Source organism: Fukomys damarensis, unplaced genomic scaffold, assembly GCF_012274545.1.
Source record: "Fukomys damarensis isolate Sample0158 unplaced genomic scaffold, DMR_v1.0_HiC HiC_scaffold_16, whole genome shotgun sequence".
Lineage (NCBI taxonomy): Eukaryota > Metazoa > Chordata > Mammalia > Rodentia > Bathyergidae > Fukomys > Fukomys damarensis.
This window is the reverse complement of record NW_022900928.1, coordinates 135,852,933-135,869,563: the sequence shown is the minus strand read 5'-3', so window position 1 is coordinate 135,869,563 and position 16,631 is coordinate 135,852,933. Positions and strand designations below refer to the sequence as shown.

The 16,631-nt window shown below is 41.8% G+C and overlaps 1 protein-coding gene across 6 annotated transcripts in view; it reads right to left on the bottom strand.

Annotated features, from left to right (window-relative positions):
- Positions 1 to 3,384: 3,384 nt before the first annotated feature.
- The window catches only part of Septin2 (septin 2), a 41,283-nt gene continuing 28,036 nt past the window's right edge, over positions 3,385 to 16,631 (bottom strand). For all 6 annotated transcript variants that reach the window (XM_010606647.2, XM_010606642.3, XM_010606645.2 and 3 more), the window contains 8 exons: positions 16,258 to 16,392; positions 15,968 to 16,085; positions 11,503 to 11,604; positions 10,968 to 11,113; positions 9,410 to 9,493; positions 7,263 to 7,320; positions 5,679 to 5,781; positions 3,385 to 5,037 (listed from right to left, as the gene is read on the bottom strand). In XM_010606647.2, coding sequence (XP_010604949.1) covers positions 5,680 to 5,781; positions 7,263 to 7,320; positions 9,410 to 9,493; positions 10,968 to 11,113; positions 11,503 to 11,604; positions 15,968 to 16,085; positions 16,258 to 16,392 — 745 coding nt within the window. In that variant the 3' untranslated portion in view covers positions 3,385 to 5,037; position 5,679. The remainder of the gene's footprint in view (positions 5,038 to 5,678; positions 5,782 to 7,262; positions 7,321 to 9,409; positions 9,494 to 10,967; positions 11,114 to 11,502; positions 11,605 to 15,967; positions 16,086 to 16,257; positions 16,393 to 16,631) is intronic.

Genomic DNA, 16,631 nt, shown 5'->3' with positions numbered 1-16,631 from the left:
TGTGGAGAGCAGACCAAGAGAGGGTGGAAGGAGGGGGGACGCCGAAGTCGATGCAAATCTGTGCAGCAACTGGGCTTACTGGGCGGGAACTTCCGCTGTACCAGCCGACTCGGCCAGGGGACGGAAAACGTTCCCTGGGCGGGGCCTCTCTCACCGGGCGGACTCGGTTGGCGGAGTGAGCCTTCGCTGGGCGTGGCCTAACGTCACGGGCGTGATCCCAGCTCTCAGGAGCGGAATGGGGCTGAGGGGTGGGGCCCGGCTTGCTGGGTAGTTGCATTTGTACCAAGTGCCCTTCCCCTCGCAGTCCGCTGCCTTCCTAACCCCCACCCATCGCACTACTTCTGGGTCCAGCCAAACTGTGGCCCACTGGCACTAGGAGCCACTGCAGAAGGGAAAGGAATAAATATGAGAAAAGGAGAAAATGGAAACAAAGTCTTTGTAAATGAGGGGTGGAGTTAAAGCGAGGGCAGGGGAATGGGCTAAAAAAATAAGAACCAAAATATATCACGTAAAGATACAAATTCTCAATAATGAATGTCAGCATACTGTATACCTAAAATGTACCAATAAAATAAATGAATTTTTTAGAAGTGCCGCAGAGAAGACAAGGCGAAGCCGCGAGGCCTACGATGTCCTCCTCAGTCCCTTTCCTGCATTGGTATCCCCACTGGGGAATGGAAACGTGAGATCAGACCCCGGGCCTTGCACGCACTCGCCTCCTTCTCCCAGATCCTACCCACCGTGCCTACGAAGCCAGCTGATACCAGCAGTCCCAACAGGGTTGTTGAGCTAAACCAATCCAGTAGCTACTTGAACACGGCCTCAGACTCCTACAGTGCTCCGGCCTCCCGCAGGGACCCGATGGTTTTCCACTAGGACAAGGCGGGAGGACACGGGGGACGCCGAAACTGGGCCCAGCCTGCTGAGAGGTACCGTCTCCCACCACTAGAGGCTTTTCCTCTGATCAGTCCCAGCGACAAGGACCCCAGCTTTGGTGACAACCATCCAATGGCATGAGCCCAGTGGGCTGCCCTCGCTGCAGAGCGCGTACCCCCGAGTGGCACACTCATCCTGAGTCGGGCTCAGTGCCAAGCTGACCTCCTGGAGGTAGCGAGATATTAAACAGGAATCCGAAGAGCGCACCATTCTGAGGGAAGCAGCCCAGCACAACAGAGCACAAATGGTGGGCCATGAAATGCGCAGAGCTAGGGTGTAGCTCAGGAAGCATTCACACCAGCAAGGACAGGTGCCCAGCAGGCTGCACTGATGGCCTGAGGCCTGGGGTGGAGGCATTCTACCACCCAAAGCAGGATAAGGTCTAGGCCTTTAGTTTCCTTTGATAAAGTTGTAGAGCTTTCCCATCACATCTCAGAAACATGGAAAATAACTAGAAATTTCTTACAGTGTACTCATTCATTTATATTTGCATTTATAGTACTTGCTACATTTTCTAATTGGTGAAGAGTACCATTAAACTCTTGTTTTCTTTTTGGTAGTGGATTGACTCAGGACCTTGGGCTTACCAGATGGCAGAAACACTGAGCTAAATCCCCAGCCCCAATTAGTGCTAATTTTTACCAGTTGGGTCTCAGAACCTTCCTGGCAGATGGTCTGAATATCTGTAAACAATTGCAGTCTTTCCATTTTCTTTTGGGCCGAGCTTTCCAATGTAGTTATACAGTCCTAATGTTACTGATACCACTGGATACCACTGGGGCTTTGAATGTTCACTAGAGACTACACTCTTTTTTTGGTACCAGGGATGGAACTCAGATCCTTGTGCTTGCAAAGCAGGCAGCAGAACCACTGAGCTAAATCCCCAGCCCAAGACCACACTCTTTTAAAGAAACAATAATATAAATGGCAAGTACATGAAAAAATGCTCAGCATCTTTGGCCATTATAAAAATGCAAATTAAACACCGAGATTCTATCTTTTCCCAGAAAGAATTTCTATCATTAAGAACTCAAACCAGGCAGCTGGGCGAGGTAGTGCATGCCTGTAATTCCAGCACTTGGGAGGCTGAGGCAGGAGGATCGCTGTGAGTTCGAGACCAGCCTGGGCTACATAGTGAGTTCTAGATCAGTCTGTCTCAACTCCAGATCAGTCTCAACTACACAGTGAGACCCTGTCTCAAAAAACCAAAAGAACCCCCCCGGAAAAAGATAAAAAAATAAAAAAGGACTCAAGCCAGGCTTGGTAGTCCGTGTCTATAATCCCAGCACTTGGGAGGCTGAGAAAGATGACCCTGAATTCAAGGCCAGCCTCAGCTACACAGTTAGTTCAAGGCCAGCTTGAACTACAGAAACAAGATGTCTCTAAATAAATAAATAAATGAACAAACAACAAATGCTGGCAAGGATACAGGGGAAAAATGCTTCATTGTTGGAAGGAATGTAAACTAATACAACCGCTATGGAAATCAGTATGGAGATTTGTCAAAAAACGAAAAGCTAGAAATTCCATTCCACCCAGCTATTCTGTGTATCTTCTACAAAGACTTAAGGACACCATGTTATAATGATACATGCATACCCATGTTTATAACAGCACAGCTCATAATACCTAATTTTGGAAGCGGTATACATACCCATAAAAGGGAGAATGCATAAAGAAAATGTATTTATACATAATAGAGTGCTACTCAGCCATAAAGATAAATTGGAGTCAGCAGGAAATTGGATGCACCTTGAGATCATAACGCTTATTGAAATAAATCTGACCTATAATCCCAGCACTTGGGAGGCTGAGGCAGGAGGATCGCTGTGAGTTTGAGACCAGCCTGGGCTACCTAGTGAGTTACAACTACACTGAGGGCAGTCTCAACTACATAGTGAGGCCCTGTCTCAAAAAAACAAAACAAAACAAAAACCTGACTCAAAAGGTTAAATAGCATGAAGAAACCCAAAGTATAAATAATGCAAAGAGCAAAATAAAAGAAAATAGAAAATAGGGAGGTCTATTTGAAAATTGGGAGAGGATCTAGAGATGGAGGGAGAGCAGGAGGGAAGTAAAAAAAAAGATTCCATGTGTACATGTACCAACTCCCCACAGTGAATGTATTCATTATGTATCACAAACATACACTCATCAGTAAAAGAAACAATAATTAGTACTAAAATAATATCTAAGCAATGGTGCTTTATTGAATAAAAAGATTAGTTTAAGTGTATACAAAATTGCTGTGTAAAGTGTTTTAAAAATACATTTCTATAAAAATTATCTTAGTAAAAGAATGGTTAGCAAAAGTGTTTGTTTAGACTTGGACAGCAAAGCAAAAGAGGATTTAGAAGTGTGAGCGGTATTCCTTCCAGCCCACATTGCCGTTATTAGTTGCCAGTGGCCCCCAAGCAGAACCTACTCAGATGTACACTGGGCTGATGCTTTTTTTTTTTTTCTTTTTTTCTTACAGCTTTTTAAATCAGTTAATACATGTCAAGATAACCTCAATAACTGACTTTGCATGAGGGTATTCTAAAGCCAAGGTACACTTTTCTCTGTAGAAACTTTATACAATGGAGCTTAACCATACAGCCTTCAACTCTTCACAACTTTTGTAACCCTTTGTGACCATCTCACTAAGGATTTTTTTGGTCAAAACAAAACACGCCAATCACAAATCAAGCCTTTTCTTCAGCACAATTCCTCCTGTCACAATAAAATGAAAATATTGAACCAGTACAACTGTTGTCTTCCTCACACTTCCATTACTTTCTGTGGCCAAGTTTTGGAAGGTTACAAGGAATGAGGAAAAGATGACTCCAGGGTGAACCACAGGGAGATGAAGGAGAAAAGGGCAGGAAGGAGAGACCAAGGCCACAGTGCCGAATAGACAAACCAGATGCAGTTTTGACTGTGGGCACCTGGCTACCAGCCTGTGGCCGAGATCGGAAATGCCTTCACTCTATAGGACATATGGAGAAATCTGTATTATGCAAAATGAAGGGAATGACAGTGGCTGAAAATAGATGAGACAGTCTGCACATAAAAAATAAGACAACCGCTATTTTCATTTCAACAGAAAATTACTAAAAAAAGGAACAATGAGGGGATGCTCAAATCATGAAAACCAGTCAGGCATGTGGGTTTCATGGAGCTGAGGCATTCTAACAGAAATACCACTCAATAGACAGTCTGGAATTGGGAGTGTGCCAAAGTACCCCAATTTCTACTTTTAAGGAGGGTTCACCACCTGCAGTTACAGATAATACATTGAAGTGCAGTATAAAATATAAAAAGGCTGATTTAAAAATCTGCTTAAATTTAGTTGTGTATAAACAGTTTACTGACTCTCACCGTGTAAAAATTATAGCAACAGAAAGCTGGAGCTCACAGCTGATTTGGTTTTCTTGGCAGCACAGCATAACCAGTAACTGTGGAGAACACGATAAAGTGCTCATCATGAGTTCTCTGCAGAGGTTTGAAAAATGACAAGACCAGAATATACCCCTAAAACCATATTTTTAAAAAGTTACATATGTATAAGCATGTATCTCATTAGAAAGTCTGCTGTGTTTTATTTTGTGAAAGGTAAATCTGTATAGGAATTAACTTATGGTATTGAACTGTAGCAGACAAGGATTCAGGTGTTATACAAAAACAAAACCAAAAAAAGGTAACAGGCTCCACACAGTGCAACCTGGTAAACAAATGGCCTGGCACCAAGTCTACCCAGTCTTCTCTGCCCACAGGAACATGTCCACCACACGGAAACATTCTAAATCTGAACGGTCTAAATCTAAATCAAGAAGCCACATCAAAGAAATTCAGTATTTACTATACATGTTGACTGATTCTCAGAAATCAATTCTAACATTAGTGGTTAGTTAAAAGGACAGAAAATGAAAATACGAGCTCATTTCACAAAATATAAAGTGTAACATAGCAATGAAATGCAAAAACTCATCAAAAGTTTAAAAAATTGAATTCTTAGGCACAGGTACTATATATGTGAATGGGCACCCTTCCAAGGATCTCATGAAAATCTGTAGCTGTAACACTCAACCGGAATGTGCTCTTTTTATTCAGGAGGGATTCCTAGAAAAACAAAACAAAGCAATGTCATTTATGAGGTAGGTACTGGGGAAATTTGGAAGCACTGTGAAACTGAAAAGTATGCAAAAATAAACATTAACATTATATAACTAAAATAAACCTTTATAATTCCTTAAAGAAAAAGAGAAAACAATCAAGCACCTATCACTTCCTCCTGCTCAAATGAGTCCACCTCTGAACAGTTCCCATGTCACTCCACCCAGCAAGAGCCACACCCGGCTATGCAGTAGGAGGCTCATCACCCATCACCTGTTCGACAACTGCAGGCTAAGCATTATAGCTCCTACAGCAGCACTGATTTCTTTATTGGCCAGTGTGAACTTAGCACCCACCTTAGGACTTTTCCAAGGTTTCCATGTGATAATCAAAGTAAAGCAACCAAGTCGAGAACCAGGAGGGGTTAAACAGAAAAAGAAAAAAGCCAAACAATGCTAAGATTTCAGTAGCAGGAAGGAACGTGTCACATTCAACTTATGCCAAAATGGGACCCCCCCCCAGTAACAGCTGTCCATTTTCCAGGCTGATGGACGCCAGGGTCAATCTCTTAAGACTTACAAGTATACAAACATCATTTCCTATATGGTGCCCAAGAGCCCAGGGACTTAAGGCGTTCATGCACACACCTCACACATGGTGCCCAAGAGCCCCACTGTCACCATCGCCACCCTGCATTTGCATCTGCATCTGCGCCTGCATCCTCGCAATCATCTCCTGCATGCGGCGGAGCTGTGAACACAGTGCATGTTGGGGACGTTACTAGCATTCAGTTTGCTGTTCCTGAACATTATTTATGGATGTTCTGTGAGCCATTAAATTTTAATTTCTATGCTTTTCTAACATATGACATGGTAAGATAAAAGGAATTCTTACAGATTAATAAAAAGACCAACAGCTCAATACAAAACCAGGTACATAATGAAAATATGCAAGACCACTAAGACAAACAAGTTATTAATAAGTAGAAGCAATAATTAAAGAAAAATAAGAAATTTACTTTTTTTACCCCAAAAGGTAGGAAAGAGACTGAGGTTACCTAGTGGGTAATGAGAAGCAAATGGGAAATTATTCAGCTTTTCTGGAGGGCAATGAAGTGCTAGCCTTGAAAACAGTTAATGTTGACCTGTATCCTCACCAGTTTTTAATCACTGTGGCTTGTATGCCACCAATAAACTACCGTGAAACATTTACTCAGATTTTCTTCAGGCAATCTTGTGGCTATGGCTTCAACGTTTAAATACGTGACTGACACTGAGTTAATGCAGTTAATCCCCAGCAGCCACATCACTACTAGACGATCTACATCCAGGTCTGGATTCTCTTTGTCCATGACCACTTCTACACTGCTTGTCTCCTGCTAGACAGCGGCCTACATGACCACTGTTCCCAAGGGTTTCTATAATATGTAAAGCAAGCCTTGTCCCTGTACTTCCCATGCTTATTCCTTAAAACAGTATTAGAATTTCTAGGAAAGAAAAAAAACTCAGCCAACACACACAATTCCTGCTGGGAATTGGTTTTTTTTTGGTACTGGGGATCAAACTTGGGTCCTTGTGAGGTCACTTGTGAGGCAGGTGGTGGAACCACTGAGCTAAATCCCCAGCCTGGGAATTTTATAATTATACTAAATCTACAAATTTAGAAGAGTGTGAGCCTTAATTAAACCTGTGCCACCTACAATGTCGTATGTCTTTTGTAATCATTTTTTGTTTTATTTTTTTAAGGCAGGGTTTCACTCTATAGTCCTGAAAGAGCTTGAACTCAAAATGTGGCCCCAGGTGGACTTATAACTCATTATCCTCCTACCTGAGACTACTGAGTAACGGATTACAAGTGGGTACTACCAACTCTGGCCTACTATAATCTAATTTCTTCCCCCCATATAATCCCTACATATTTCATCTCAAATTTTCATTAATGGATGAAAATGGCAGTTTCACTTCATTTTTCAACTGGTTATTATCTATGTATGGGGCAAATGATCAATGACATCACTAAGTTCTTTTTCCAACTGTTTTAGCTAACTTACTACTGGAGGTTAAATGAGGTAATATATGCATATTATGCATCTATACTTACACATTATTTCATAGTTATTTATATTCCTTCTCAAAAAATTAAGGAAGAAAAACCAGCAGAAGCTAATTACAAACTGTTTTCAGATGTAAGGCAATCAGCTTTAGTTATAAGAATAGTACTTTTCTATTTACCTCAGCTTCCTTTTCCAGTAGGATCTGGTCTTTATTCATGTCTTCATTCTCCACTTTCCTAAAAGTAGAAAGACACTATAATTATAGTACTGCAACAAATATGGTGGGTTCTGATTACAGATAACCAAAGAAAAACATTTACTTTAGAGTTCTGAGAAACATCTGTTTAAAATCACATATATTTATTTTGTAACTAAAGATACAAGGAAGAGAACAAAAATAAAATGAAATAAATTTTAAAAAGAACAGGGAACAGAATGAAAAAGGACAAATGCCACAAACTAGGAAAGTCAGGCGACTTCTTGTGTTCTGACACTGGGATAGCATTCTTATTCTTTTTTTTTGGTACTGGGGATCTAACTCAAGTCCCTGCACTTGTGAGGCAGTCACCAGAACCACTGAGCTAAATTCCCGGCATTGTTACTGTTATTCTTGAGACCTCAGACCGAATGTCTCACAGGAAGAATACAGCCCAAGTGAGCAAGGAGCCCAGCCCTGCAGACAAAGGAGTGCTCCCCACACACAGCAGACCTCAGTGCAGAGCAGATGATTCTTGGCAGGCTGCTGCTTGCCTGCCTGCAACTGGTTTTTAATGTCTAGTTCCCAGATTAAAATACTGAATGCACACAGAGACCGAACCCACAGCTTCTGCCAGTGAGCTAACTGAGCTACATACCCTCAGCCCGTTTTTATTTTTTTAAGACAGTACCTCACTGTTGCCCAGGCAAACCTTAAAGGTGTGTGTGTGTGTGTGTGTGTGTGTGTGTGTGTGTTTGGGTATTTTTCAGTAAGGGTCTTGCTATGTAGTTCAGGCTATCCTCAAACTCACAGCTATCTTCCTGCCTCAGCCTCCCAAGGGCTAGAATTGCAGCAGTACAACACAAGGCCCAGATATACTTGAATTTATAATCCTCATGCCTTTAGCTGGGATTACAAGCATGTATCACTGTGCTTGGCAAGTGAAGACTTTAATGTATATCTTAGTCATCTCAACAAATCTATTAAAGTTATTAAAATATGAATACTTTAAATGAGCTACTATATTATAATTAACACAGATCTCTTACTTGTTCATTAAGCTCTATTCTAAGCAGAGACGGAATTTTTTTCAGATACAGATTGGGACACAAAATATAGATCTCATATAAAAACACATTAGGAGAGTGGTGTACATCTATAATGCCAGCAACTGGGAGGCTGAGGCAGGAGGATTTCCACAAGTTCAAGGCCAGCCTGGGCTACATAATGAGTTCAACACCAATCTAAACTATAAACACACACTTTTTCTCTCATATATTCATATATATATATATATATATATATATATAAAAGGCAGGAGAGGGTGTCGCTATGGACCTGCAGAGCTGCTATTCTGATGGCACCCACAGTGAGCTTACCTTTACCCATGGAGTTGTGGTTCTCAATGAACACGTTTGTCTTCAACCAGACACAGGGAAGCTTTTGGAGATGTTCTAATACAAGCCTCTGGCCTTCTTATCAGGCTACCTTTCATGTGTACATTATGGAACAATTTTTTTAAAAGCTACAAAAGCATGATTTAACAAGTAGTAACATTCTCCTAACAGTTTTTAAGTAGGAACCCCACTTTTCTTTGGATTTTTTTGAAATAGGGTCTCACTAAGGAGCAAAGGCTAGCCTCGAACTTGCAGTGATTCTCCTGCTTCAGCCTCCCAAGTGCTGGGATTACAGGTGTATACCACCTTACCTGGCTAGGAAGACCACTTTTAAGTATCTCCTTAGTGGTCAAGAAGGCTAAGCTAAAGCCAAGTGTCATGGTGCATGCCTATATTCCCAGCACTCCAGGAGGCTGAAGCAGGACTATTGAGTTCAAGGCCACCCTGGTCTACACAGTGAGTTCAAGGCCCCCGAGGCACTACCTGAGAAATAAAACCTAAACAAACAAAGTTGGATAAAGTAGCACATGCCTACAATCCCAGCACTCTAGAGGATGCAGCAGAAAGATGGCAAGTTTGAGGAAAGCTTAAGCTACAGAGAGACCTTGTCTCTAAAACAAAAATAAATAAGTAAAAATATAATTTAAAAAAGAAGGCTGAGCTAGATAGACAGAGGAGGAGAGGACATAGCTTGATACAACATAATACAAAGAGGTGGGATAGTGTGACAACCTGCCGCCTCTCTTAAGCCTCTCAGAACGGAAGTTTTCATAGTGAAGGTCCTGGGTCACTTCCTGGAGATCCTGCATGTGGGTGCTGAAAGATAAAAGCAAAACACAGTAACGGCTGCGCGCCTGTGACTCTCACAGGAAAACACAATTACACAACACACAACAGTAAGATAAACCCTCCCTACTACTGGCTAAACTGTACAGAGAAGTTGCTAGAACTTCAGAATGAAGGAGTCTGGCCATGGTAATGTCTATGGAGACAATGGTAACATCTCCCTTGTTACCACAGTGAATAAGAAGTCTCCATGAGTCTTTCTCACTGGACCTCTGCTACCATACTGACAGACCCTACACAAGGCCATCACCACTGGGAGGCAGATATAGAGGTGTGAAACAGACTGTTATTACCTAACAAGGTCTGCACTACAACACACTTCTAAAAGATCTTATGGGATATATGCAGTTCAAATATTGATGACAAGATTAAAATTTATATATTAATCTTATATCACAAAGAGTTGATTACCATAAGCTATGGACAAGACCATGAAGTGAAGCCCAGTAATGCTAAATTAAAGCTTCTCTTCATTTTATAGAAACATTCATGGCTAGTGTTTTTGCCTGGCATTTTCAAGAACTTAACACATTCAGAGGAATAAACACTGTGGTTCATTTCTGTTGGGAAAGTGTGGATGGGAACATCTTACTCATTTCCATTCAATAAGAACTGCTACTCTAAGTGAGGTATCAGTGCTATCTATATACAGCAGTCTTCAGCTAATTAAAATATTACTTTATACAAGTAAGTCTCTCAAACTCTTCTCATTAAAGAAGTATACTTTATAGGAGCTTGAAAGCTCCAAGCATAAATGATAAGGAAATAGAACTGTGAGGTACCCTGATTTCATCAGCACATGCTGGGGACATGTTGAAATATCAGTTACCCATAATGTGTATAATTACAATTTAATTAAAAATAAGGAAGTGTATTAAGTAGCGTTTTCCTTTAGCCTCTTCTTTTCTAAGAGGATCACTGGAGTGAGGATTTATTTGAACAAAGCCTGTGGTGCGCATAGGGCAAGTGGGAACCCCCCAGACCAACCCCTAGCCTCTTTAAGAGTAACCACAATGCATGTATGATGTTATACGTGAAATGCATTTTTAAAGGAAGTCTATTTTTGTAGCCAAGCTTGTTACAGTTGCTAAAAATGGACTGAAATTTCAGGCTCCTGGAGACCATGCAGTGACAGCTAATCATGCAGTGATGAGCAGGGGTGGCTGCTCAGTGCCCACCAGAGGCCTGCCCCACTTGCCAACACTGGGGGGTCTTGGACCATGTCTAGGTCTGGTGTCCTGTGGCACCAAAATCTGAGACATTAAGGAGTAAGAACGTGTACTGAGGTCCAGGCCACAGGAGGAAGAGGCTAGCTCAGCAGAGCCCCAGGCTGGGCACTTGACCCTGGCCACTTCAATGCAGTGTGAAGGTGTTGCAGACATGCATGAGGATGATGACCACGTGCACCCACAGCTCAGCCAGAGGTAGGACAGCAATGTCTTACATGAGCATCGTTCTCAGCTTCAGAAAATCGTTATGTTCGGGGTTCTCCACCTCGACAACACCCCATGGGTAGAGGCGACCTCTGACCTTCTTGCCTTTGGCTTCAATCAGCTGGTTGGATCCAACCACAGAGAATGGGATACTGGCCTAGAAACAGACACAGGGCAAATGTGCTCCACAAAGGGAACCCCAACGTTCATGGCAAATACAAGAACCAGCACAGTTTTGGCCCACTGTTGTTGACTACACATTGTAGCTGATGGTTAAAGGCATACATATATGCATTACTTCCAAGTATCAGATACCTTCCATGTGGAACAAATCAGAAATGAAACTGGAGTAACATTTCCAGGCCTTCAGTGAAAGCTACTTCTAAATATCTTTGAAGTGAAAGTGCTTTGGGCCGACCCCACCCAGACAATCTGTTACGGGTCAAGCCCTCTCTAGGAGCCAGCCCTTTGACAAATGTTCCCCTGAAATGCATGCAAAGGCAATGGTGAACAGGTGTGCAAACTGTGCACCCAATCAGTTCTCACTTTGAGAAGCCTAGTCTGCTCTTTAAAGTCTTCATCCTCATCTGATTCTGCATCAGGTAAGTGATAGATTTTGATGTTATGTTCTTCAATTTCATCCAGAATCTGAAAGAACGACAAAACCAGGATCAGTTTTAGCAAACTGAGTATTATTTTGGGCAAGTCCAACTCATTATATTAAAAATATCAGAATCATACAACTGGTAATAAGGAATCAAATTGATTCAAGTTATTTTCAAGTGATTTTTATCAACTGCTACATGGTATTTATTCTTGTCAGGTCATGACAATATTAGCAGTAATACATTATCTCCTACAACACGCAAAGCAGTAAGTCTACAGCTGATGTCCCCAGCACAAAAGCCTCACTGAAGAGCACATTGCAACCAGCCTCAAGAAGGGCCAAGGCCAGGGCCAGGAGAGGCTCACAAGAAAGAAGTCCCTGAGGAACAGGCAGGAGCCTCACAGACGGAGAAGAGGGAAAAGCAACCCAGAAAGAAGAACCGCCTTATGCAAGTCCTGGAAAGGAGAGGCGTGTTTCAGGGACAGGAATTCTGGACAGTGGACTCTGAGACATCAAGTTAAATATGAGAACAAAGCCTGGTGGTTCCAAGTAGAGAGCTCCTGGAACACCAAGGCTTTGGATTTATACACAGCAAGCAACCAGCAGTTAAGTCTCACAATTGGATCTATCATCCAGGCCCAGAACAGAGGAAAAACTGGGCTGGTGCAGCACTTAGCAGTCATTTATTAGCCACTGATTAAGACTCAGGTCAGGCAGCCACTGCCACCTGGAGTTCTGAGTATTTTCATTGGGACCTGCGCCACCAAGAGAAAGGAACAAGGCAAAATTACAGGAAACACCCAGGCCTCCACTTTGCACTGGACTGGCTCTTTGCTCATAAGGATGAAAGTCCTTCTGGGTCTTGCATGACCAAAAATATGGCTTTCTTAATTGAGGACTCCAAAAAGGTCCACCCTTTCATCCTTTACCTCCAAGCCAGTACCTCTCTCTGCATAAATCCTTCTTCCTGAATAGGAGAACTATTTCATCTTTGGGAGATACTGAGTAATAAGCACAAATGTGTTCTATCCTTATCTCATGGTGCCTTTCCTGGCCTACTGGCTATCCCCTGCTAATTCCATATGTTGGTTTATGCTGGTCTCATAAAGACAGAGATCAGTGAAGTGAGAAATACCTATGAATGTTCCTAAAAGGTTCATGTATTAAAGGCGTTGGCGCTGATAGGCTTTGGGGAAGTGATTGCATCATGACAATTCTTGACTTCACCACTGATCAATCCACTGATGAGAACATGATTTGAAACCATTACCAGGATGTGACAGAAACAGGAAGCAGAGCCTATTTGAAGGATGAGGATAATGGGTGTACAACTTTAGGGGCTAGATCTGGCCGCTGGCCCTTTCTTCTATGGCTTTCCTGCAGGTTCATGCTCTCTGTCTCATGGCTGCCATGAGTTGAACAGCTTCCCTGTGACATACCCTTCCAACATGTTTCTACTTTATCACAGACTTAAAAGCAACAGAGCTACTTGACCAGGGATTGAAACCTCTGAAGTTGTCAGCCAAGATAATTATTTCCTCTTTTGTTATTCTCAAGTATTTGAGAATTTGAGTATCTGAGACTCAAGTCACAGTGACAAAAAACTAACACAGTACATCATTTATAACTAGAGGAAAAGGAGTTGGAAAAGCAAAAGCCACAGAGGTGATGTGAGCACAGCAAAATCAGAAAATACTGTACTCAAGGGGTCAGGGAGGCGCAAAGTGCTGGAATAGGCAGAGTGCAAGGCACACACAGTGCCCACAACCAAGTAGGACAGGCTCAGTACAAGGGAAGAACTGCTGGCAGCCTGTGACAAGAGAGCTTTAACTGGATGCAGAGAAACCAGAGTGCCACAGGGCACAGAGAGGGTAATCAATAGCCAGGAAGTCTCCGTGCACCCTGGCAGGATGGGAAGAAAGGCCCCACAAGTTCTTTAGAAAAGGACCAGCCAGCAAACTGCAGCCTGACGAAAGAAATATGAGGATGGGGACATGCACTACAGCATTTCAATTCGCCTCAGAGTTTGTAATCCAGCCCTAAAGGATTTCCATTATGGGATCAGAGATTATAATTAGAGTCTTCTAATCATGGAATCCCTCTACACTACATCAATGAAAATACATTCTTTTTCCTTTTTCCACAGTACTGGGATTGAAACAAGGGCCTACCGTGTAATAGACAAGTACCACAGCATTGAGCTAAATATACATCTAAAACTTTATTTTTAGACAAGCCTTGCAAAAGTTAAAGTGTCAAGGGTGGCCTCAAAATTGTGATCCTCCTGCCTCAGCCTCTCCAGGCATGTGCCATCACACCCAGCAAATGCCTAAAAATTTAAACTATCATAAATCAGTAAAAAAGCACTAAGGTAACACCAACAGGCAGCACACACAAGGATAGACAAGACCTCACAAGCAGTCAAGCAGACATAAATCAAAATGAGATCCAAAATCTACAATGGGAAAATGCTTACAAAACCTGGTAACCTACCAGAAGAGTTCAAGAGTGGGGTGGAGAGCAGATGACGCGTTGGGGAAGTACTTTTTTACAAGCTGATTTTTTGGGGAAATTTAGCTATCTTTATTTATTTGTTTTGTACCAGGGATTGAATCTGTGCTTGCAAGGCAGACGCAGTGCCACTGAGATCTTTCAAAAATTTAAACAGGCATTAATTTCCTTTTGAAGAACTTTTTTTTTGGTACCAGGGATCAAACTTGGGACCTTGTGCTTGCAAGGCAGGCAGGAGAACCACTGAGCTAAATCTCCTGCCCAGAACTTTTGTGACTTATACAATTTTAGTAGATAAATGTGTACCAATGTTCACTAAAGAACAATTACTGAGTTCCTACTATGTGCCTGGTAGGATTCTAAAAGACTAGAAGACAAGAAAATAAAGCAAAGATCCCAGGGGAAAGCAATGAGAAGAAGCCATGAAAAACATTGTGAAGAAATGCTTTAGGTCATGTGCTGGAGAACTATAAAAGGAGAATCTATGAAACAGGGTAAAATTACATGGTCAGGTTAGATATCTAGGGGAGAATTTTCTTTTTCTTTTTTTTTTTTTGAGACAGGGTCTCACTATGTAGTTGAGACTGACCTAGAACTCACTATCTAGCCCAGGCTTGTCTGAAATCACAGAGATCCTCCTGCCTCGGCCTCCTGAATGCTGGGATTACAAGCATGCACCACCACGCCAGGCTTGGGGGAAGAATTTTCTAGACAAAAGATATCACTAACAAAAAATATCCTAAAGTAGAAACACTTGGAGCACGGGGAAAAGTAACTGGAAATTTGATCAGGACAAAAGGGAACCAGACCAAAACAAGCCAAATATCAACCAAGACATGAAAAAGCAAATTACAGTAAATTCTTACTGTGGAATAGTATCTATCTGGTAACAATTGCTATAGAACTATATATGATGAGGCTCAAATCTATTTTTAAATTAAAAACTGAATGGCAGAATAGTAGTATGATACCACTCTGTAAAAATAAAAATATACGTAAGCTATGTTCTGGAAGAATAGATACTTAACTGTTAAAATTTGTTGCTTCTGTGGGTAACCAAAAGTACTCTTATTTCAAAGGTCAGCATGCATAAATTGGACTTTAAGGAGCATCATTTTAAAATGTAAATAACCTTTAAAAATATTCAGCAGTGTCAACAAGTGGCTTTACAGAGATGCACAGGAGCAGGCACAAACTAGGGGCACCAGAGACAAGTAGCCTTGGAGCAGCCAGGAGGTGAGACACATCAGTTGGCAGATAGATGGAGCAACATCTTCATAACCCAAATGCAAGGAACTTCTCTGCACAGATACACCCTATGTTTCTGTGTTGTTCTTGCTTTGTAGTACAGAGGATTGAACCAGTATATCTCAACCCTTATTTTTCATTTTGAGATAGGGTCTCAGTGAGTCATTAAGTTGTACAGGGTGGGCCTAAACTTGCTTTCCTGTCTCAGCTTCCCCCAGGGCTGGGATTACAAGTCTTTGCCATATCTAGCTTAAATATACCCTCAAATGGACCTTTTGCACTAAACTATTTGGGTAAAACACTAGAGCCTCATGAAGGGACAATACTTCCGCATTCCGGTCATTTACTCAACACTCAAGGGACCTCCTGGCACTTAGCCATCTTCCACTAATTGTGCATACAATTTATCTAAGGGGAATTTACAGAATAGAGATTTGATACTTTCACGAAAGCAAAACGTTAAAACAAACTAGCAAAAACTACGTTTAGGTTTTTTAAAATTCCACCATATAATGTAGGAAAAAAAAAAAGCAGGGCAAAATCTACAGCCCAGCCCTTGGCACCTGCGCAGATGCAGTACCTACTGATGCCCTTCTCCCTTTGCTCAGGTACCTGGCAGAGGACCAGACAGCCGCTTGCACTCACCCTTTTCTTCAGCCGCTCACGCTCCTTCAGAGTGAGAGTGTCAGCTTTTGCAATGACAGGCACAATGTTTACCTTATTATGTATTGCTTTCATAAATGCAACATCTAAAGGCTTCAGCCTAAAAACAATTGCAGAACAGTCACATACAGGTATATAGCAAAAGAACAGGAAGAGCACACAAAATTTTTTCTCTTTCAAGTCTTCTCAGTTCTTTTATTACAACATGCAGTTTGGGGTTAAATTGCAAACTCATGCAGGAAATTAGGTCTCAGTAGTAAACAATTCCTCACCCATGGCCAAAAGGTGAAATGAAGTAGAAGCAGCAGTGCACCCTGTTGTCAATGATGTGACGCCTGTTCAAGCCACTCTCATCGTGCAGGTAGCGTTCAAACTGCTCATCAATGTACGAGATGATAGTCTTAAAACTAAAACACAAACCTCTATAGTAATTTGGGATACAAAAACAGGTAGTTCTCAACTTTGACAAAACAAGGTTTTCTGCCTCTTCTCACCAAATACACATACTCTTAACAGTTTATTTTAAAAATAAGAACAAACTAGGGCTGGGGATTTAGCTTAGTGGTTCCACCGCCTGCCTTACAACTCACAAGCACAAGGTCCCAAGTTCAATACCCAGCACCAAAAAAAAAAAAAAAAAAAAAAA